This window comes from Euleptes europaea, chromosome 14 (assembly GCF_029931775.1).
Source record: "Euleptes europaea isolate rEulEur1 chromosome 14, rEulEur1.hap1, whole genome shotgun sequence".
NCBI classification, from domain to species: Eukaryota; Metazoa; Chordata; class Lepidosauria; order Squamata; family Sphaerodactylidae; genus Euleptes; species Euleptes europaea.
In genome coordinates, this window is record NC_079325.1 from 6,701,517 (window position 1) to 6,724,236 (window position 22,720).

General features: G+C 46.5%; 1 protein-coding gene across 1 annotated transcript in view; it reads left to right on the forward strand.

Annotated features, from left to right (window-relative positions):
- The window catches only part of GRIK4 (glutamate ionotropic receptor kainate type subunit 4), a 433,443-nt gene that overhangs the window by 296,744 nt on the left and 113,979 nt on the right, over positions 1-22,720 (forward strand). The window contains 2 exon segments of the mRNA XM_056860247.1: positions 7,301-7,479; positions 17,180-17,233. Of these exon segments, the coding sequence (XP_056716225.1) occupies positions 7,301-7,479; positions 17,180-17,233 (233 nt within the window).

Below are 22,720 nucleotides of genomic sequence, written 5' to 3' on the forward strand. Positions count from 1 at the left end.
CACCTGCCTGCAGATAGTTAAATCCACAGATTGAGGGCACACTCACCCCAATAGTTTTCCTGTAGACTTAGGGGACCCCCTAGATCAGGGGTGGGGAACCTTTTTCCTGCCAAGGGCCATTAAAACATCATTCGGGGGCAATACCAGGTGTAGATCTCCCGGCGGGGGGGGAGAGGCTAGGGTTGCCAGGTCTCCAGCCACCACCTGGAGGTTGGCAACCCTAGGAGAGGCTATGCAGAGGAGGGAAGGAAGGAAGGAAAGAGAGGGAGGGAGGCTTCCCACACACCCACACCTTCCTGGCTTCCCCCCTCCACACACACATGCATTCACCAACCATGCAAGCGCTTACGTAGCCCAGTGATTGGGGGAAGCCTTCCAGGCTTCCTACACAAACACACATGCACACGTGCATGTGGCCCTGCGGTGGCAATGGCAGCAGCTTCTGTGGGAGAGTCCACAGGCCACACCAAATGATGTCGCAGGCCTTAAACGGCCCACGGGCCGGAGGTTCCCCATCCCTGCCCTAGATCTACAGAAAAATCTGAAATTTAAAAAAAATTGGGGGTTTAAATTCCTCTGATGTTTAAAAAAGTGTTGTCTGCTCATGCACAGGTGGCTGCCACCGCTGAGATCTGGGGTGAGCCACCAGGCCAAGTGGTGGCAGAAGCTGGGAGCAGCTCCCAAGCTGCGCTGCCACCACAGCAGACACCTCGGGCCACTCTAGGGATGGCCACGGCCTCAGAGAGCAGGGCCTGGCCAGGGGATACCTATTCCCCCCCCATACAAGGAGAAGAAGCAATGCTGATTCTATGAACTTAGGTAGTTCATGAGAGGGAGGGCATCTTGGCCATCTACTGGTCACTGGGGGTGTGGGGAGAGGGAGTGAGTTGTGAATTTCTTGCATTGTTCAGGGGGTTGGACTAGATGACCCTGGTGGCCCCTTCCAACTCTATGATTCTAAGGTTCTAAGATGGGATTCCTCACCCCCTGCGAGGAGGAGATGGATTCCCCCACACACACAAAGTGGAGATGGCATTCCTGCCCCCACAGGATTCACAGGTTCCCACTTGTCCTTCCTAATGCCTTATCAGGTTTAGAAGAGCATAATCCCGTCCCAGACTACACCCAGCGGAGTTAACATACAATCACCTCTGAAGGGAAAAGTTGCCAACAGTCATGCTTGCCCATGCAAAATCCAGAACAGGAAACAAATTCCATGTAATGCTTTTTATTAGGGCCAACCCAAATGGCACTGTGTGATCTTGCAAGGTCATTGCAACTCATCCAGATGTTACCAAAAAATATTTCAAGGAGGCAGAGGTGAAACCAGTCAACATTTCTTAGGATCCTGCCCCCCCCCCCCAAATGAACAAAGAACTAGTCTCAAACACTGCAAACATACCGAGAGACAAGGCTCCCTTATACCGAGTCACACCTAGCTTCCTATTGTCTGTCCTGACCAGAGGGGCTTTCTAGGCAGAAAGAGGACTTCCAAAATATCTGCTCTTGTGGATTCTTTTTACTGAAAGTGCAAAGATTGAAGCTGAATCTTGATGGAGCAATGCTTCAGGATCTCAGGCAGAGAAAGGACTTTCTCAACACCAGCTACGTAAGAACAAGGCTTTCCAACCTCCAGGTGGGGCCTGGAGATCATCTGGAATTAGAACTGATCTCCAGACAACAGAGATCAGTTCCCCTGGATAAAACGGCTGCTTTAGAGGGTGGACTCTGTGGCATTATACCCCCCTGAGAATCCACCCCATCCCAAACCTCACCTTCCCCAGGCTACATCCCCAAATCTCCAGGAATTTCCTGGCCCAGAGTTGAAAACTCTAGTGAGAAACTTTTAGTGTAGAGGCCAGGATGAACTTGGGGCTTTGTGCACATGGAGGACTCCTTCAAATGCTGTGCCATGGTTCTCCAACAGAACCACAGCATAGCATTTGAAGCATGGTGTAGTGGTTAAGAGCGGTGGTTTGGTGCAGTGGACTCTGATCTGGAGAACCGGGTTTGATTCCCTACTCCTCCACATGAGCGGCGGGGGCTAATTTGGTGAACTGGATTTGTTTCCCCACTCCCCCACATGAAGCCAGCTGGGTGACCTGGAGCTAGTCACAGCTCTCTTAGAGCCCTCTCAGCCCCACCTACCTCACAGGGTGTCAGTTGTGGAGATGGAAGGGAAGGTGATTGTAACTGGTTTTATTCTTCCTTAAGTGGTAGAGAAAGTCGGCATATAAAAACCAAGTCGTCATCGTCGTCTTCTTCCTCCTCCTCCTCCCCCCCCCCAAAGGGCAATATTTCAATCCCTTTATTGTCAAAGTTGCACTCACAGATGATAGGGACAGAAACAAATAATCGTGCAAGAAGGAAGGCCCAGCTCTGAAGGCGCACGTCTCCAAATTGCTGTTCCATTTAGCTTCTCAAATGGCCTTGTTAATGTGGGGCTGTAAAATTAAGGGACAGGATCTGATTTTATTTGTGGGGTGTGGGGGGAGGAGTTGAAATTAGACATAAAGCTAGAAATTGTCGGAGGGAATTGCTGCCTCTTCGGAGGCTAGAGTGCTCTCGCTAGGTGTAAATCTTTGCTTCTTTGTCCATTTGTTATAGCATTGACCGGCGGAATACGGCATGGCCCAGTAGTTGCTAATTGCCATGTGGCAGGGGCCTGCTTCTAAGGAGCTGCAGAGAGAAGGATAAGGCAGCGACTGGCTACAGGGATAAGACAGGGTAAAAGGATCGAAAGCAAACCCCTCCTGTACATTGAGACTTTGAAAGGGCTGGGCACAGTAATTGAACACATTAACATACATGAAGCTGCCTTATACTGAATCAGACCCTTGGCCCATCAAGGTCAGTATTGTCTACTCAGACCAGCAGCGGCTCTCCAGGGTCTCAGGCAGAGGTCTTTCACATCACCTACTTGCCTAGTCCCTTTAACGGGAGATGCCGGGGACTGAACTTGGGACTTTTGGCATGCCAAGCAGATGCTCTACCACTTAGCCACAGCCCCTCCCCTATCTATCTATCTATCTATCTATCTATCTATCTATCTATCTATCTGTCTGTCTGTCTGTCTGTCTGTCTGTCTGTCTGTCTGTCTGTCTGTCTGTCTGTCTATCTATCTATCTATCTATCTATCTATCTATCTATCTATCTATCTATCTATCTATCTATCTATCTATCTATCTATCACTGCTCATACAGCCATAGCCTTGAGCAGAAAACAAAGGAACAAAAAATGCCTTACTTTGTGTTATTCTTCTTCTGATATTTAATTATTGCCCCTATAAATTTTGCCACAGAGTAACAGAATCATTTATATCCGATAACAGCCACATCACCTGCGCCCTTGCACCACCAGGGATTGAACCTGGGACCTTCTGCATGCCAAGTAGATGCTCTACCACTGAGCCACAGCCCCCCAGCAAGACCCAAAAGGAAGAGAGGGTGCGGCAGCTGCATGGCTGAAAATCAAGGAGCAAGTGCTGGAAAACTGAAGAACTTCTCAGCCCCACCCTTACGGGACCACCAGGGTCATCTAGTCCAACCCCCTGCACAATGCAGGAAATTCACAACTACCTCCCCCCACATACCCCAGTGACCCCCCACTCCATGCCCAGAAGATGGCCAAGATGCCCTCCCTCTCACTAACTGCCTAAGGTCATAGAATCAGCATGGCTGACAGATAGCCATCTAGCCTCTGCTTAAAAAATTTATAGAAAGTCAGCTTGGAAAAGCTTCTTCAGCAGGTGTAGGGAAATCATAACTTCTTCCAAGTTAGAAAATTCTTCATTTTTCCAAAGGCAGGGGTAGGTGGGGCGGGGAGAGATAACAAAATGGCTGGTTGCACACTTTTGTCCTTAAAATAAATATTTTTAATTGAGGCTAGAGGGGAGAGAGAGATGGAAACAGTGGGCGGTTTTCAACCTACACTATCCGGAAACAGAGCTAAGCGCTAAGTGATGCTTAAGTGGCAAAGGGGTTTCTCTCATGCTGCTAAATCCCACCCTCAGTCAGGAAATCTTGTTCTTTTGTGATTGCAGCAAGAGGGATTAATCCCCAAATGAATTCCGGTTGATAATAACAGGAGAGCAACAGGGAAGAGGGCAAACCTGGGGGGGAAATAACTTCCATTTTGCACCTAGAGTTTGGTTCCTTTTTAACACATTCCATTTCTGCATGGCTGTTTCCTCACCGACACCCTGCCGACTACTTCGGGGCTTTGCTTTGATTATGCTTGCATTTCCCAACTGTCACAGGTCGCCTCTCTCTCCCTGTGCGTTTCCGTGCATTTTGCTCTCATTTTCTGGATGTGTGTTTAGCCAGCATTCAGAATCAAACCCGGCTCTCCAGATTCGAGTCCACCGCTCCTAACTATTGCTCTTAACCACTACACCATGCTGGCTACCTACTACCCATGTCCCTGGTATCCCGGGGTATACTGCCTCTGAACATGGAGGTTCCTTTCTGCTAACAGCTGTTGGTAGTCCCTGACCTCCATGAATTTGCCTAATAATTTGTAAAGCCCAGAAAGAACCAGTCACAAGAACTCATGTGACAACTTCCCATTGAAGACGATGGAAGCTGACCTCTTCCATTTTCTTCTGTGATGCTTCCTAATGAAAAAAGGAAATCACTCTGCAGAGGCTCCAGAATTTTAATTTATGGCAGAAATCTTTAAATCGATTGGTCATTAATTATAAATCCATTTATCACTGAACAAAAAATTGTGGATTTTAAATCAGATTTCCTCCCATTCTAGTTCAACATGATGAAAAAAATGACCAGGCTAGGAGGGAGAGGGAGGGAGGGAGGGAGAGGCGGTTCTGTGTGAGCATTTGTCTAAACATCGGATAATTTGCTGAGTTATTCATTGGAGAAAAACTGTCGCCTTTGTTAAATATCCTCCAACCATCACTTGTAGCAAGTTATTATATTTGTTACTTTAATCAGTTAAAAGCGAGACAGTTAATCAACACACAAAAAAGCATTGCTTTCAGAAGCAATCGATCCAAGGAGAAAAGTCTTCCAGCTGCCGGTTTAGGATTATCAGGACCCTAAAGTCTTCTTGCATAGATTTTGAGAGTGATGGAACATAGGTGTTTTAGCAATGGTATTGTATTGCAAGTAATTATTGTGCTGAGTTTATGTCAGCAGATAAAGGCATTTACACATGAAGCTGCCTTATACTGAGTCAGACCCTTGGTCTATCAAAGTCAGTATTGTCTACTCAGACTGGCAGTGGCTCTCCAGGGTCTCAGGCAGAGGTCTTTCACATCACCTACTTGCCTGGTCCCTTTAACTGGAGATGCCGGGGATTGAACCTGAGACCTTCTGCATGCCAAGCAGATGCTCAACCACTGAGCCACGCCCCCTCCCCTTTAGTACATGATCTCGCCAGATCTCGGAAGCTAAGCAGGGTTGGCCCTGATTAGCGTTTGGATGGGAAACCACCAAGGAATCTCAGGGTTGCTATCCAGAGGCAGGCAATGGCAAACCACCTCTGTTCGTCTGTTGCCTTGAAACCCCTACAGGGTTGCCACAAGTCAGCTGTGATTTGACTGCAGAAAAAAGTGGACCTTGGTGTTTGGATGAGATAGAGAATTGTGTTGTCCGTGGTCCATCTCCAAATCTATAACCCTGTGCTGCAACGTTATGCAACGAGTTGACCTTTCCCAACAATCTATCTCCCTGCCAAGCAAAACTGGTTCCTGCTGAATTGCTGTTCATCATGCAGCTGTCAATGAACAGTAGTTGCACCAGAAATAAAATAAATGGTTATTTATTTGTTTATTCATGGACTTCATGTCCCGCCTTTCTGCCCTCACAAGGGCCACAAAGGCAGCTAACATTTTAAAACATACATGACAAAAATAATATTTTAAAACCATCAAAATTGACCCACACCCCCCCGTTCCGGTTCCGGTCGGGGGAAGGAGGAAGCACATCTCAGATAAGCTCCCGATTTTTAAGCCATTTATTCTAAATCATTCTAAAGAAACTGTAATGACTTGGGTTATTTTAACTTTTTAATTGGAGTTTTGTTTTGCAACTGAACCTGGAAAGAACAACTTTATCTTGCTAGCAACTGTGGGGAGTTACCCGGAGCTTCTTAAAAACAATTAAGCTGCCAAAAGCTGTGTCTGAGATAAGACACTGATAAAAAACACACATCATTAAAACAATTTTAAAAACAGAGCTAACATACATACAAACATAAAAACAGCAATTAAAACTCTGGTTAAGAAGGAAGAATCGTTGACGGAATGCCAAACAAAACAAAAAGTTCTTCACCTGCTGGCAGAAGATGGAAACAGAAGGGGACAGATTAATCTCCCTGGGGAGAGAGTTGTAGAACTTTGGTGCCATGACTCAGAAGTCCCTCTCCTGGGTTGCCACCCACCTAACCTCAGAAGGAGGGGGAACCCGAAGCAGGGCCTGTAAAGATAACCATAGTGGTCGGGGGGTTCATAAGGGAGTAGACAGCCCTTCAGGTATGTTGGTCCCAAACCATATAGGGCTTTGAAGGTCAAGACCAGAACCTTGAACACATGAAGCTGCCTTATACTGAATCAGACCCTCGGTCCATCAAAGTCAGTATTGTCTACTCAGTCCAGCAGCGGCACTCCAGGGTCTCAGGCAGAGGTCTTTCACATCACCTACTTGCCTAGTCTCTTTAACTGGAGACGCCGGGGATTGAACATTGGGTTTCCCTGCATGCCAAGCAGATGCTCTACCACTGAGCAACAGCCCCTCCCCAAATACACATGAACACATGAAGCTGCCATACTGAATCAGACCCTCGGTCTGTTAAAGTCAGTATTGTCTACTTAGACCACCAGTGGCTCTCCAGGGTCTCAGATAGAGGTCTTTCACATCACCTACTCACCTGGTCCCATTAACTGGAGATGCCAGGGATTGAACCTGGGACCTTCTGCATGCCAAGCAGATGCTCTACCACTCAGCCACAGCCCCTCTGCCATGATTGTGCCTGGAAACAAAACTGGGAGCTAGTGTAGATGGGTCAACATTGGAGTGATATGGTCCCTACAACCCTCTCCAGTCAACATCCTGGCTGCAGCATTCCTGGATGGGGGCCCCATTAATGATGGCAGCCTCATTCCAAATGGTCAGACAAAGTTATGTCCCACTTTCTCTCTTTTGATCATAGAGGGGCTGTGTGTACAGACATTAATGCTGCAATATATTGTCTTGTTACTACCGAGGTTGTAGGAAAGAGAAACTTGGGAAATGCTAGCATGCTCAAATGGGTTTTTTTGTGTGTTCCTCTTGCACACAGGCCTTCTAAACTTGGAGAAGCTGCTCCGTCAGTTCCTTATCTCCAGGGAAACGCTCTCGGTCCGGATGCTGGATGACAGCTGGGACCCAACGCCACTACTGAAGGAGATCAGGGATGACAAGACTGCCACCATCATCGTGCACGCCAACGCTTCCATGTCCCACATCATCCTTCAGAAAGTAAGCGGCAGGCGATTTGGTTCCGTTAACTTTGCCAGGTGTTGTGTGGGGCTCGTACCTTAAAATGCTGACCTCAGGATCACTCAGTGAAGCTTGTTGGCAGGAAGAAGAATAGTTGGTTTTTATATGTCACATGAACACATGAAGCTGCCTTCTACTGAATCAGGCCTTTGGTCCATCAAAGTCAGTATTGTCTACTCAGACTGGCGGCAGCTCTCCAGGGTCTCAGGCTGAGGTCTTTTACATCACCTGCTTGCCTAGTCCCTTTAACTGGAGATGCCAGGGATTGAACCTGGGACCTTCTGCATGTCAAGCAGATGCTCTGCCACTGAGCCATGGTCAGGTTTCTCTACCTTTTAAGGAGAATCAAACCAGCTTACAATCTTCTTCCCTTCCCCTCTCCGCAACAAACATCTTGTGAGGTAGGTGGGGCTGAGAGAGCTCAGAGAGAACTATGACTAGCTCAAGGTCACCCAGCAGGCTTCATGTGGAGGAGTGGGGAATCAAACCTGGTTCTCCAGATTAGAGTCCTCCACTCTTAACCACTACACTATGCTTGATATATGGGTGTGTGTGTGTGTTAAGTGCCGTCAAGTCACTTCCGACTAGGGCTGTTGAAAAAAAAATTTGGTATAGTTCGGCTTCGGCAAAATTCGGCCTGTTTTTATTCAGGCCGTGCCGAAGTCCAAACTCCCCCGCTTCGGATCCCCGGAAATTCGGGGGGATCCGAAGTTCGGGGGAAAATTCGGCCCCCCGCGCGCCTTCAGGGGGATTCCCTGAAGGTGCGCAGGGGGGCCTTTAAACAGATCTGCGCCTCCCAGCTGGAAGGTGCAGATCTGTTTAAAGGGGCCAAATTCACCGAATTTATTCGGGAACACCCCGAACTCGGTCAATTCGGCTCCCCGGTTTCCCCCCCTTTTTGAGTTCGGTTCGTCTGAACCGAAAAACCGCCGAATTGCAGGAAATTCGGCTGTTTTTCGGTTCGGACCGAACCGAATCAACAGCCCTACTTCCGACCCTATGACTCAATGTCCTCCAGAACGTCCTATCTTTAACAGCCTTGCTCAGGTCTTGCAAATTGAAGGCTGTGGCTTCCTTTATAGAGTCCATCCATGCCACTTTCTCTCTGGTGGTAGTTTGGGATTGATTAAAAAAATAGAAGTATTCCTCTACGAATTAAATTATGGAATTCACTTCCATGAGATGCAGTGATAGTCAATGGCTTTGATGCCCTTAGAAAAAAAGTTTAGACAGATTTGTGGGGGATGTATCAATGAACCATTAATGTCATTCGTAGTCCACATATGGCTTCATGTATTTTAACCAACAAGATAACAACATTTGCCATTCTCAGTTTTCCTCTACATATGTGGCTGATCATTTTTGTTTTGTTTTGTTTCCTTGTGTTTAATTAATTTCCTTAAATGTTTGGTTTTATTCCCCTCTTTCTTTTCCCAGCGTTTATATGAGAGTCTGAACACTGAGCCCTCTTTGGATTTAACTTTTTGGCAGTCTTCCCGGTCAGTCTATTAGAAAAGGAAACAATATTAACAATTTATGAACAACAGTTTGGATCTGCAGCCTCATCACCTCACTGGGAGCACAGACAAGTCGTTTAATAAGCGTAGGATTGTGTTGCGGTGAGATTTGTCTGTCGCCCAGAATGCTGAAGGGAACAGGCCAGAGTTCGCTGTAGTGTGCCAGCATGCAAAATCCAGTTGTGTTTCAAAACAATTCATCTGGGGTCCTAGGGCTCAAACTGCAAACCTCATAGTCTCTGGTTAGGAGATAGTGTAGTATCCAGCTACATATTGTGAGTCTTCAGAACACTTTGCACATAAAGGAAATAGGGGTGTGCTGCACCAGACAGACTCCCTGATCTGTAGTTGTTTCTATGGTCCTTTATGCATGGGTACTTTCACTCACATTGCCCCCGATCTAAATCGGTTGTCCTTTGTGTTATGCATGAGTTTTCCGTCCATTAGAGATGACCTCATGCCCAGCCCTCGCAGTGTCCGGGTCTTCCCATTCTTCTGTTAACCTGACTCTTCCTTCTTCCCTGAGCAAAGCCCTGGTGAAATCCCCATGCAGAAGGCAAAGTGCAGGACATGCAAGCTTGGTTTCGCTCACAGCCAGTTACAAAGAAGCATGGACAGAGGCGGGGATTTAAATACTTGCTGCTTCCTGCTTCCTTGGAGCTCTTTCTGAGCAAAAGAAAAGCTTTTTTAAAACCGAGGCTTGGATTCCCCCCCCCCTTTCCTTTCAGTTTGCTCTGTTTGGTTGTTGTTGTTCTTAAAATGCTTTTTTATGTGGCAATTGGGTTGGGGGGATTTTCTCTCACAGTAAGCACTACAAGTAAGCCAATAACAAAGCAGCATTTAAAGGGGTGGGGACTTGATTTGAGCTTGGAGACTGCTGGTGCACAGATTCCCAACAGGAAAGTGTGGGTCCAGCGAGCAACGAACCTCAGGGAAAACTCCCATGCATAAACGACCTATGAGAATTAAAAAGACCAGTGGTAGTTTGGCCCACTAGTACTGGAGGAAGGGTTCTCCTGGAACACCTTCGATGGGTCTGTGAGCGGTTCTCTAACAGTGATGAATGCTTGCTTTTCTCATGGGGCGCGAAGGTGAATTGGGTTGACTGGGGAAAGTAAAAAATGTATCTGTTTATAGAAACTCTGGCCCCCTGAGCACGCTGAACCAGAGTGGCGGAGTTTGCATCTGTGCAAAATTTCCTCCCGTTCTTAATCCTCGTGGGTACAGATCGGCTGTTCTTTGGTGCACAGGCCAAGGTCCAAACACGGCTGCAAACAGAGGCGGTCCAGTTCTCAGAGATATCAGACAGATCTTCAGGATGTTAACACGACTCATCGGGCGGCTGCTTTAATTACTCATCCTAATGTTACCAAAGCTGCTGCTGGGTGTGTGTGCATTTTTAAGAGATAAATCTGACCTTTCGTGTTTATTGAAAATCGTCGGCCCGTTGTGTGGTGTGGAGAAACCAAAGTCACAGCATGGTATTTCTCCCTGTCTCTGCCTCTCTCGCCATTGAGTTAATAAAGGATTTGAATGAATTCTCTCAGTATTGAGGGCTATCCCCTTCAGCCTGTTGCCATGGCGACGATGCACAGCTACACAACCAGCGGCTCTTTTGACACCCGTTCCTCTCTTCCCTTCCTCTCCCTGGGGTATTCTCCTGCTGTGACCGACATAAAGATGTCAAGGATTGAAAGGATTTCTCTTCCTTTTTGGAAGGCTGCATCCGTATATGACTGAATGCAGTACATTTAAGCAGGAGATTGGGCGGGGGATATGAGCTAGAAATGTGTATACAGGATGACGTTTCGTCTCCTTTTTGAACTTGCAACTTCTCAGGATTGGAGTTTCCAGCACTTGCAGCTGGGAGATCAAAGGTGGCAGACAAACTTGGCAAAGATGGGAGGTGGCAAAGAGCATAAAGCAACTTCTTGCAAAGTCCCAGATTCAACAGAGTGGGAAGCGAGTATCGGCTACTGTGAGCCAGAACTTAACCCAGGAAGGTCAATTTCCAGGGCCGAAAATCAGTCCTGGAACATGCATCTGATGACGTCAGCTCTAGTCTATGAAAGCTTAAAAAGGAAAAGGTAGTCCCCTGCGCAAGCACCGGGTCATTACTGATCCATGGGGTGACATCGCATCCCGATGTTTACTAGGCAGACTGTGTTTACGGGGTGTTTTCCCATTGCCCTCCCCAGTCATCTTCCCTTTACCCCCAGCAAGCTGGGTACTCATGTTACCAACCTGGGAAGGACGGAAGGCTGAGTCAACCTTGAGCCGGCTACCTGAAACCGACTTCCGTCGGGATCGAACTCAGGTCGTGAGCAGAGCTTTCGACTGCAGTACTGCAGCTTACCACTGTGTACCACGGGGCTCAGGCTAGAATAAAAATGTGTTAGTCTTTATGGTGCTACAAGACATTTCAGATGCAACAGAGATATAGCTCCCCTTCTGCACTTGTTACCTAGAATATGTGATGCTATAAAACAGCTATAAGCATCCATTAAGCAATCTCTTATTTTTCACAGGGGTGATTTTCTTCCCTGGGACAGTTTAAAACAGGGGTGTCAAACACAAGGCCTGTAGGCCAGATCCGGCCCCTTGAGAGCTCTTACCTGGCTTACGAGCCAGTCAAGGCAGCCCCCGCCCCACTCTCGATCTGGGCTGGCAAGGCATGGCCCTGCCTGACCAAGTGGCATTTATTAAGAAGAAGAGTTGGTTTTTATATGCCAACTTTCTCTACCGCTTAAAAACCGACTCTTCTTCTTCCAACACACATCATTTCTCTTCCTGACTCTGCCATGTGGAGACGACACAGCTTGAGCTCCTGACACATATATTGTCCCTCTCCCTTGGTCTGGTCTCATCTCCCGATGAAGGATGAGCTCCGATGACCAAATGGCCTGCATTTTATCTCTGAACGCAACAGTTTCTTGCTCCTGCCCCATCACCTCCCCACACTCCTTAGCAAGCACGATCAAAAGACCACCTTTGATTTATGGAGCTCTAACTAGGCTCTCTTTTCCAGCACTGCCAACCCTCAGACAATGAATCTGCCAAAGTTGCCTCTCACTTCACGTCCTTACCCATATGGTGCCGGAGTTGCATACTTGCTCCCTTTATTGACAGCCCCATCCTGCCTATCCCACCTGCCAGTGTTTATGTGTCGAAAGGCCAGGGATGGGAAAAAAATAATTTGTGGCATTCTTTTGATTTTTTGCCCTTGGAATGGAAAGCTTCAGACTTCAAAGTAGGCTGCTGGGAAAACAGATGTGCCTGCCTGTCCCTAGCTAAAGGCCAGGTGCAGAATTTTACAGGGAAGATGAGAGGCAGCAGCAAGTGGGTTTGGCAGAGAGAGACTGGAGCAGGCTGGATGGATGGATTGCCACAGAATGGGCAGGGTTTGTATTGCCTCTGCCCTGGGTCAGGATCAGCCAAGACTCTGACTGGGAGCCTCCTGCCCTGGCTCTACACCTACGTGTGGAGAGTAGCTGCAGAATACAAGTCTCATAGAATCATAGAGTTGGAAGGGGCCATACAGGCCATCTAGACCAACCGCCTGCTCAATGCAGGATCAGCCTAGAGCATCCTGCATTGTCCAGCCTCTGCTTAAAGACTGCAGGTGAAGGGGAGCTCACCACCTCCCTAGGTAGCTGATCCCACTGCTAAACTACTCTCACTGTAAAAAAAAAAAATTCCTAATGTCCAGCCGGTACTTTTCCGCCCATAATTTAAACCCATTATTGCGAATCCTATCCTCTGCTGCTAACAGGAACAGCTCCCTTCCCTCCTATAGGTGACAGCCTTTCAAATACTTAAAGAGAGCGATCATGTCCCCCTCTCAACTTCCTCTTCTCCAGACTAAACATTCCCAACTCCCTCAGCCTTTCCTCATAGGGCTGGGTCTGTGCTCTTTGAGGACCTTCTGGCGTAGTGAATATTCTCTGAGATCCCACGCAAGCCTCTGTGCCAGTGCCACCGTTGCAAGCAGCCCATTGGTTCCTGCTCTCCTGGCCTTGATGTCAATATTTCTGGGTTCACGCCACCCAAACACTGACCTTTGTTGGGTGGTTCCATTCTTAAAGTCAGGCGTTCCTCCAAATGAGCTGACTTTACTTCCCTAATAGGAATTACATTGCTGGTCCGTTAGGGTTGCCAGTTTCCAGGTGGTGGCTGGAGATATCCTGGAATTACCAGGCAACAGAGATCAGTTCCACTGCAGAAGATGGCTGCTTTGGAGGGTTGACTGAGATCCCTCCCCAAACCCCACCCTCCACAGACTCTACCCCCAAATTTCTAGGAATTTCCCAACCCAGACCTGGCAATCCTACTTGTCAACCTTATGCAAATAGATTCTTATCCTTCCATCTTTGAATGTCCCTTTATGATGATGTTATATCAGCTCAGTGTCTTGGGATAACTGTGGACAATGCAAAAATTTCAGCCTAGTTTAGATCTAACAGAGAGAACCGTTCTGTGTGAGAAGGGACATTCCCTTCTATGGTCTTTGATAAACAGTCCATGAAATGTGTCAGTAAGGCATCAGTTTCAAGCATCCACTGCCCCTATTGGTTACTGCTAATATTTTTATTTTTATTGTTAAATATATACATTACACATACACAAAAACAAAGTGGGCAAGGCCGGATCAACTTCATGGACAGCAACAATTAGAAATCTATTGCATTTGTTCTTTTATTTTCTTTATTTTTATTTGTATATTTAAAACCTTTATTAGCTGCCGTTCTTCATGGAGCTCAAGGCGGCTTACAAACATACATAAAATGTAGAATAAAATACATTCTTGCACTGCTGTTTGTAGAGATTTTTCTGGTTTCATTGCGTTTACTTCTCTTGACAGATTTTGTAAAAACAATTGTATTGTTAGCGGTGTTTGAGATTGCTGGCTATGAGGCAGTATAAAAATAATGTTAAGTACATTCAATAAAATTGCATTCTAGGCAAAGGTCATATGTTGCCGTCTGATATGCCTGCAGGATTGTAAATCACAAAAAATGTCCCAAACTTTAATAGCCAAACCTTAACTACTGCTATTTCACTTTTTGCGATGAATTTTTAGCTATTAGCTGAAGCCAACAGATTTTAAAAGATTCTGTATTTCATCATTCAACAGTAATCGCATTGAATAATTAATGATATAGTACCTACTAAATCCACAGGAGTAGAGAGAACCTATAACTTGGTTGATAAGGTTCAGAACTCTTTGTCAAAACACCTTCATCTTTGGACGTGTCTACTCAATACATAGAAAGAGCAGCCAGCTGATTTCCTGCCTTATTGAGTGTCTCACTGAGCTCCTGAACATTTGATTGCCAAAAATGCTTAATTTTGGCACCCATTTTTTGACCAATTTTTATTTTTTTAAGAATCTCCAGTGTCACACTAACTTTATTATTTGTCGTTATGCAAGGTGTGCATAATACTTGCAATTAAGAAAAGTATTGTTTTTCTTTAAGAGAGGATTAGCCCGTATTTATGGAGGAAGATAGGACTCACAGTGGTTCTTTGTTTTTATGGCTAAAGAGAAGGTAGAGTAAAGTGAGGTATAAAAACTAACTCTTCTTCTTCTTCTTCTTCTTCTTCTTCTTCTTCTTCTTCTTCCAGCTGAATTTGTTACCTGATCTCACTGTAAAACCATTGTATTTTAAGATAGCAGTTGTTGGTGCTAGGTGATGGTGTTATCCATGCATTACTGCATCAAGCAACAGCTTCCGTCATCAGCTTCAGAAAACCCCAGACAAGCATGGCATTTGAAATGATACAAAGCAAAACAAACGTCATGTGTGGTGTCGTATCTGTGGTGGCCTGTTCGCACATGCCCGTCTCTGTTCAATGTTGCAGCTGTCAAGAGAAGATGTGAACCAGACCTTAAGTTTGCCCACATGTGAAGTGCAGTCTCTTTCTGAACCCCAGCTAGATCATTTGGCCCCAGACCTCTTCAGTGCTGATGTATCCTTTGCTTGCAGGTTTTATCCCTGTCATCTCTGGGTAAAGGAGCGCACTGCCAAAAGGTCTGATGTTGGCCATGGACTTCCATGGCTTCAAAAGGAGGTTAGAAAAATTTATAGCCAGTTAGATCTGACAGCCAGCGTGGTATAGTGATTAAGAGTGTTGGTTGGGAATGGGGGACTCTGATCTGGAGAACCGAACCGGGTTTGATTCCCCACTCCTCCACGTCAGCAGCAGAGGCTAATCTGGTGAACTGGATTTGTTTCTCCACTCCTCCACATGAAGCCAGCTGGGCGACCTTGTGCTAGTCACAGCTCTCTTAGAGCTCTCTCAGCCCCACCTACCTCACGGGGTGTCTGTTGTGGGGAGGGGAAGGAAAGGTGATTCTATGCCGGTTTGAGTCTTCCTTAAGTGGTAGAGAAAGTCGGCATATAAAAACCAACTCTTCTTCTTCAATGGCTAAATAGGACTTCCATGTTCAGAGGCAGCATACCTCAGAATAATAGGCACTTGTGCACAACTAACATGGTAGGGGTGTTGCCTTCATGCTAAGCTTGTGACCTGTTGCAAAGAGGATGCTGGACCCATTGGACCATAGGTCCAATCAAACTGGAGTGATTTTACCAGAAGTCCTGAAGAGGAGACATGGGTTGTTTGTGCTCCCTCTCCCCGTCCCCAAGTTCCTAATAAAATGGAAAGCTGGTGAACAGAAGCAGAATGCAAAACAGATCAGAACTGCCATCTCATCCCAGTTGTGGGGGAAGGTGCTGCTCATTTGCATATGCAAATTCACTTAAGTGTAGCACATTTAAAATTATTGCCTTGCGTAGTGGCAGAACTAAAAAAAGCCATCCAGGTGACAAACCTCTAAATAGAGAGGAGCACACACACAGGCCTCAATTACAATCAGTCATTTCAAGACAGCTTCTGTGGCTTCCCAGTTGGCAATCCTGCTCTTCTTTCCAAGAAAAGCCATTTAATCCTGGGTTGCAGAAATCCCAGGTTGGTACCTGGAAGTTCTACTGTTCGAGGGGCCTGTGAACATACTGAGCCCCTGCTAGCCCAGTTATTAGGGGTTTGTTTCCCTGACTGTTCAGGCAATAATAAAGTTCTTTTGGAAAGGGTGGAGGAATCGTTCTTGTGATAGAAACCACAGTTAAATTTAAAAAAAAACCGTAATCATCAGGTTGCCAACACTGGATTGGGAAATTCCTGGAGATTTGGGGGATGGAGCCTGGGGAGAGTGGGGGGGGGGACTCAGTGGGCATATTTCTGTAGAATCCATCTTCCCAAGCAGCCATCTTCTCCAGGAAAACTGATCTCTGTCATCTGAAGATCCATTGTCATTCTAGGAGATCTCCAGGCCCCACCTGGAGGTTGGCAACCCTCTCTCCATATCCTGGACATACTTACTAAGATGGTCTCATAGACCTAGGTCATTCATGCTTCTTGGTTTACATGCATGCTGGACTGAAAGTGAAAAAATGGGATCACCTCACATGGATGTATGGATGAAAGGATAAAAGGATGAGAGGCAGTGTGGTGTAGTGGTTAAGACTGTTGGACTAGTATCTGGGGGACCCAGGTTGAAATTCTCATTTGTTCCATGGAAGTTCGCTGGGTGACCTTGGGCCAGTCAAGCTCTCTCAGCCCAGCCCACCTCACAGAGTTGTTGTGAGGATAAAATGGAGGAGAGGAGAACGATAGAAGAAGAAAGGAGAAGGAGAAAGAGAAGAAGAAGAAGAAGAAGAGTTGTTTTTTATATGCCGACTTTCTCTACCAGTTAAGGAAGATTCACATTGGTTTACAATCACTTTCCCTCCCCACAACAGATACCCCCCTGAGGTAGGCGGGACTGTGAGAGTTCAGAGAAAACTGTGTCTAGCCCAGCAGGTTGCATGTGGAAGAGTGGGAAACCAACCCGGTTCTCCTTATTAGAGTCTGCCGCTCATGTGGAGGAGTGGGGAACCAAAGCCACTTCGGGTCCACACTGGGGAGAATGGCAGGATACAGATGAATAAAATAAATTAAATAAATAATAAAAGGATTGTGCCTCTAGCAGAAGCCTGCATTGTCTTCCAACCAGGTTGCATTCGTGTATCTGCAAAAAGGATATTAAAGGCAGGTCCTTGCATTGCAGTAGCAAACTGTTGCATGCGTCTGTCTAACCCCTCTCCTTCTCTCCTTTGCAGGCAGCGGAACTGGGAATGGTGTCGGCCTATTACACATATATCTTCACTAATCTGGTAAGACATTTTCTCAGCTGCCTCCGCCCCCACATACGAGCTTTGTTGATGAAAGGTGACCTGCTAGAGCTGTCAGGATATCTGGTGTGTCTGGCGCATCTGTCAGTGCCGCCAAACGGGAGGGAGAGCAGAGAAATCTGGGGGTGTCTCTAGAGATGCCAACTTGTGATTTTTTTTTAAAAAATGGCTTGATCAGTTGTGAAATAGCCAAGATGAGAGCCGTGTAATTCACTCAGAGCTGAGCCAAAGAACTACTCAGTTTTTCATAATCATTTTTGGTAGTGGCCAAAAATTATTTGTCTTCTGGCAATTATTTTTTTAGAACTCGTTGCAATAAATAAATAAATTGTGATGCTATGCAAAAGGTGAACAAGGCAATATTTACAGTGTGTACTTCCGTTTCCATTAGAGAAATGCATGGAAGATAATGCTATCGATGGCTAATAGCCATTATAGCAAAATAGAGCCTCTATGTTCAAAAGCAATCTACCTCTGAATACCAGTTGCAGGGACTAACAATGGGAAATTTCTAGTCTTAATGCCTTGCTTGTGAACTTCCCAGAGGCATCTGCCTGACATCTGTCTAAATGCCGGACTGTGCGGGCTCTTGGTCTGAGCCATAAAAGTTGTTCTTATATTTGTATGCTGTTTCTGACCTGGCCCAAACTTCCTTGCTTCTGGCCCAAACTTCCTTGCATAGCAGGGTTGCAAAGTCAAACTTTCTCTGGCCCAAACTTCCTTGCTTAGCAGGGTTGCAGGGAGAAAGTCAAAGATATCATCTTCTGAAGTTTGTGGGGCTCTTAATTCTCTTTGCCATAAAGAAGTTGAGGAATCTTGGCAGGATCCACATTCTTGCAATGGTTTCAGGTGAGAAGCCGGGGGCACTGTGGATATAATGGACAGGATCCAGAATAAATTGGCAATCTCCACCAGTTTCCACTTAGGACTGTGAAAAACATTCAGTAAAATTTGGATTCTGGTATATTGGACCCGAAAATTTTTGAGATTCCCAAATAGTCCCAAATTCCCATACTGGTATGGGTTTTTTTTCCGGGAATCTGAAAATATTCAGCTTTATTATAGCCTGTGGGGAATCTTTCTGGGGCTCTTGGGGGGATGTTTATAAAGGCAGAGGCACCAGATTTTAAGCATAGAAGAATGCCTAAGTTTCGTAAAGATTGGGTCATGCGGTCCAATTTTATGGGCCCCCAGAGAAGCTGCCCCATCCCTCCTCCATTGGAAACAATGAAGGAAAAATTTGGGCCCATAAAATTAGACCCCCTGATCCAATCTTTACCAAAGTTGAGGGTTCTTCTAAGGAGAGTCACCAGCAGATATGCTGAAATTTTGGTGCCTCTACCTTTAAAAAACAGCCCTCCAGAGCCCCAGAAAGATTTCCCATAGGCTACAATGGAGCTGAAGGGAGGGGTTAGCTTAAAGCCCCGCGGAACCTGGCGTGAATGTGCCAAATCAATTTTTTTTAGGGATTTCTTCCCTTTCTGCTGCTATAGCTGGGGATCCCAAAATGATCCAGGAAAAAAATCCAATAGTTTTGGCTTTTTAAGGATCAGGATTGCCAGCTACAGCTTAAACCATCATTTTTTTTCAGGTCGGCTTTACTGAATGCACACCCCTTTTTCCACTTCCCGCAGCAAACTTCCCCTCATGACATTCTTCAGGGCATCTTGTGTAGGGTTGCCAACCTCCAGAGATCTCCTGCTATTACAACTGATCTCCAACCAATAGAGATCAGTTCACCTGGAGAAAATGACTACTTTGACAATTGGACTCTATGGCACTGAAGTCCCGCCCCTCCCCAAACCCTGCTCTCCTCAGGCTACACCCCAAAAACCTTCTGTCGGTGGGGAAGAGGGACCTGGCAACCCTAATCCTGTGCCCTCAGGAGAAGAATTTTATGGATATCAGTAGGCTGCAGTGGGAAGGGGTACGGTTATGGGGTTGCCAATGTCCAAGTGAGGTCTGGAGACCTACATAATTACAACTGATCTCCAGACTACAGATAACAGTTCCCTTGAAGCAAAAGTCCACTTTGAAGGGATTGGTGGGCTCTATGGCTTTGTACCTTGTTAAGGTAGGGATGCCAGCCTCCAGGTGGGACCTGGGGATCCCCCAGAATTACAGCTCATCTCCAGACCAGAGATCAGTTCCCCCTGGAGAAAATGGATGCTTTGGAAGGTAGACTCTGTGGCATTGTAACCCACTGATGTCCCTGTCCTCCCCAGGCCCCATCCCCAAATCTCTAGGAGTTTCTCAACCTGGAGCTGGCAAACTGACCCCTACCCCCCACCAAAGACCAAGAGGGACCTGGCAATCCTATACTAAGGTCCCTTCCCTTCCCTCCCCAAACCCCATCTCCTCCAGGCTTCGCCTCCCAAATCTCCAAGGATTTTGCAACCTGGAGTGGGCAACCCTAGACAGGAAAGCTCCATTCTGCCCAGCACTTTGCAAATCAGCTCTGAGTTGCAGCTTTGCCTGTAAGAGGGCCATTTGGTGTGAACCCCTCTCTTGTAGAGATTTCAAGTGTGTTCTGAGCTTCCTTTTACCTTGGCAAAGCTGCCTCCCTTTCAGCACACGTAGGAGCTGGGGCTGTCTGCTTTTTTTTTGTAATGGGAGGGTGATCTCCATCTTGTGTAGGTGGGGGAAGTTAATAAAGGGGAATTAGCTATAGTTCCCTTTCTGGCTTCTCAAAATTGACATTAGCTTTCTAATGGTGTAATTCAAGTTTGGCTTTGGGAAGGCGCTGAATCAAATTTCTTCCTGCTCCTTTGGAAATTAACTTTCGTGAGAAATTTCCCCTGCCATTGGCAAATCCTCCGCGTTTGCAAATCTTCGTGTGGGTCTCTACTGATCGTTTCTCAATAGCTCCATTACATCGTATAAATGATTTTTAAACATCTTTTCTTGGCAGTTTTATCTGCTGTGCTTCAAAGTCATTAAACAGAGTGTTCGTGTCCATCTGGGTGGTTTCGTGTTAGTTTCCACAGGCTTGGAATTTTTGCCTCCCCTGCCCCTGTACATGAAAGATTGGTTTGCGCTGGTCATTTTCTGTGTGTCCACCAACAACAACGGGGGAAAAGACTTAACCCTAAAAGCAACAGAATTAAGTACCCAAAGGTCAAGAAAAAAACCAACATCCAAGGGCAAAAGTTATACAATATAAAGGTTGTGTTAATATAAAATACAGGCTAAATTCAATAACGTATATAAGGCCCTGCAATAGCCTATCAAACCAACAGGCTCATGTAAACCTACAACACAAACCGTGCATTCCTGAGGGGGGGGGGCGAGTCCTCTTAGGAGACGGCGTAACCTCGCCGCCAGCGTAAGTGCATCTAATCAAGCAACAAGACGCACTTATGCTGGCGGCGAGGGCAGTTCCGTCAGCGCCCGAGCGCTGCGGAGCTGTGCCTCACCCCTCCACTGGAGCGGTCTCTCCGTGGCTCAGGCCACGATGGAGAATTGCTGTGCCAGCGTGGTGGGGCATTCCCAGGGCGGGCTGGGGGGTGTGGAGCTGCTGTTAGGCAGCTCCCCATGCCCTTCCGGCCCCGGACGCCAGCAGCCAGGATGGTGTTGCTGCGCCTGTTTTTTAGCAGGCGCAGCCTTGCTGTTTTCAATGGGGCTTTTAACCGGCATCTCAGGAATGCACAGAAATATAAATAAAATCACAAAATTAGACTTTGACCAAACATGTTTTGGCCAAATGGCCATCTTCAGTGGTCAAAACAATCACAATTCCAGACTAAAAATGTACATAACTTTCTAAAACTCTTTATGGCTGTAGGTATGTTGTGTTTGCAGGATAACAATTAATATATATAAAACTGCAGGACTTCCTCATCTGTTTTAGGCTTCCATACAAATGGGAAACGAATCCCCGTGTGTATTTCCCTCTTAAATGAGGAGATGTTATATTTCAGCCATACATAAAATTGTCAACATCTCATAGTCATAAAGTAGTCTAAGAGTCTGGAGTGGTTATAACATATTTTCGGTGCATGGTAAAACCATTGTGTGTCACCCTCCACATGAACTGCTATGCACGAACATCAGAGCCATGCCACAATGAGGTCACAATTTGCAAGCCGGCAAGGTCAGGATTGGCATGTGAACCAGGAGTCTCCTGGTCTGGATACTGAAGCCCTTGGAAGCTGCAGTGAAGCAAGAAACTACAGTATCAGGATGCTTGAAGGGCGGCGTTCTGCTTTGTATGCCAGTGTTGTTAGAGGCTCAGCCGGAAGCCACATACGGCAGGGCTTTTTCAGTGGTGATGCCAAGAATAGGAGATTCCCTCCCCTGTAAGGCAAGCTGGTTCTACCCCTCCTGATTTTGTAGGTTAATTGAAATTTCTTCCCTGGTGTGATTAGGGAATACTGCGCTTTAGGTGGTTGTAGCTAAGAAATTTCTAATTTGTCATTTAGGCCTTTTATGCATGACTGTTTCCCTTGCCGTCACCCTTCCAATGACTTCGGGTCTTCGTTTTGATTATGCATGCCATTTCCAACCATCAGATGTCGCCTCGCTCTCCCCCTGCATTTCCCCGTGTTTTGTCTGCATTTTCAGGGACCTGTTTTATCTCGAATTTGAAAGCGCGGGCAGGGGAGCGAGGCGACATCTGATGTTTGGAAACGACATGCATAATTCAAAGACCCAAAGTCGTCAGAGGGGTGACCACCAGGGAAACAGCCATGCTGGGATCTTTCTTCTTCATTAATCGGTCTCTTCATTCCTCCTCCCGCGCCCCTGGCTTCCAGGATTCCATCTATTCCATTCCCCTAACTTTTGATTACTGTTCTTCCCCGCTTTCTTCCATCTGTTTCTGTCTCCAGCCCACCCAAACACACAGCACGCTCTCCGCTCCTTCCTGGCGTGTGTAGGCATGCACACACACAAACACACACACATACACAACATAAATATTTATTCATTGAAATTACAGCGCACCATTGGTTTGGATGGCACCTCTGGTTAATCGCACCATTGGTTTGGATGGCACCTCTGGTTAATCGCCTAGCCCATCCCATCTCAGCCAAGGCAGGTGAGAGTCCATCAGCCCAAAACCTGCCTTAGTAAATGGGTGTCTGATAAGGTTGCCAGGTCCCTCTTCACCACTGGTGGGATGTTTTTGGGGCAGAGCCTGAGGAGGGTGGGGTTTGGGGAGGGGAGGGATTTGAATGCCATAGAGTTCAATTGCCAAAGCGGCCATTTTTTCCAGGGGAACTGATGTCTATCAGCTGGAGATCAGTTGTAATAGCAGAAGATCTCCAGCTAGTACCTGGAGGTTGGCAACCCTAGCCAGTGGCTGGGGAACCTGGAAACCCTGGGGGGGGGTCATATAGACACAGCACTTTTGCAAGTCAAGCAGTTGTTCTTGGTTTGAAGAATGTTATTTATTGCGGGGGCATGTACACAGAGCTGCTTTCAAAGCAAACAGTCATTCCCAGCTTGAGGCAAACATCCTCTGAGCGC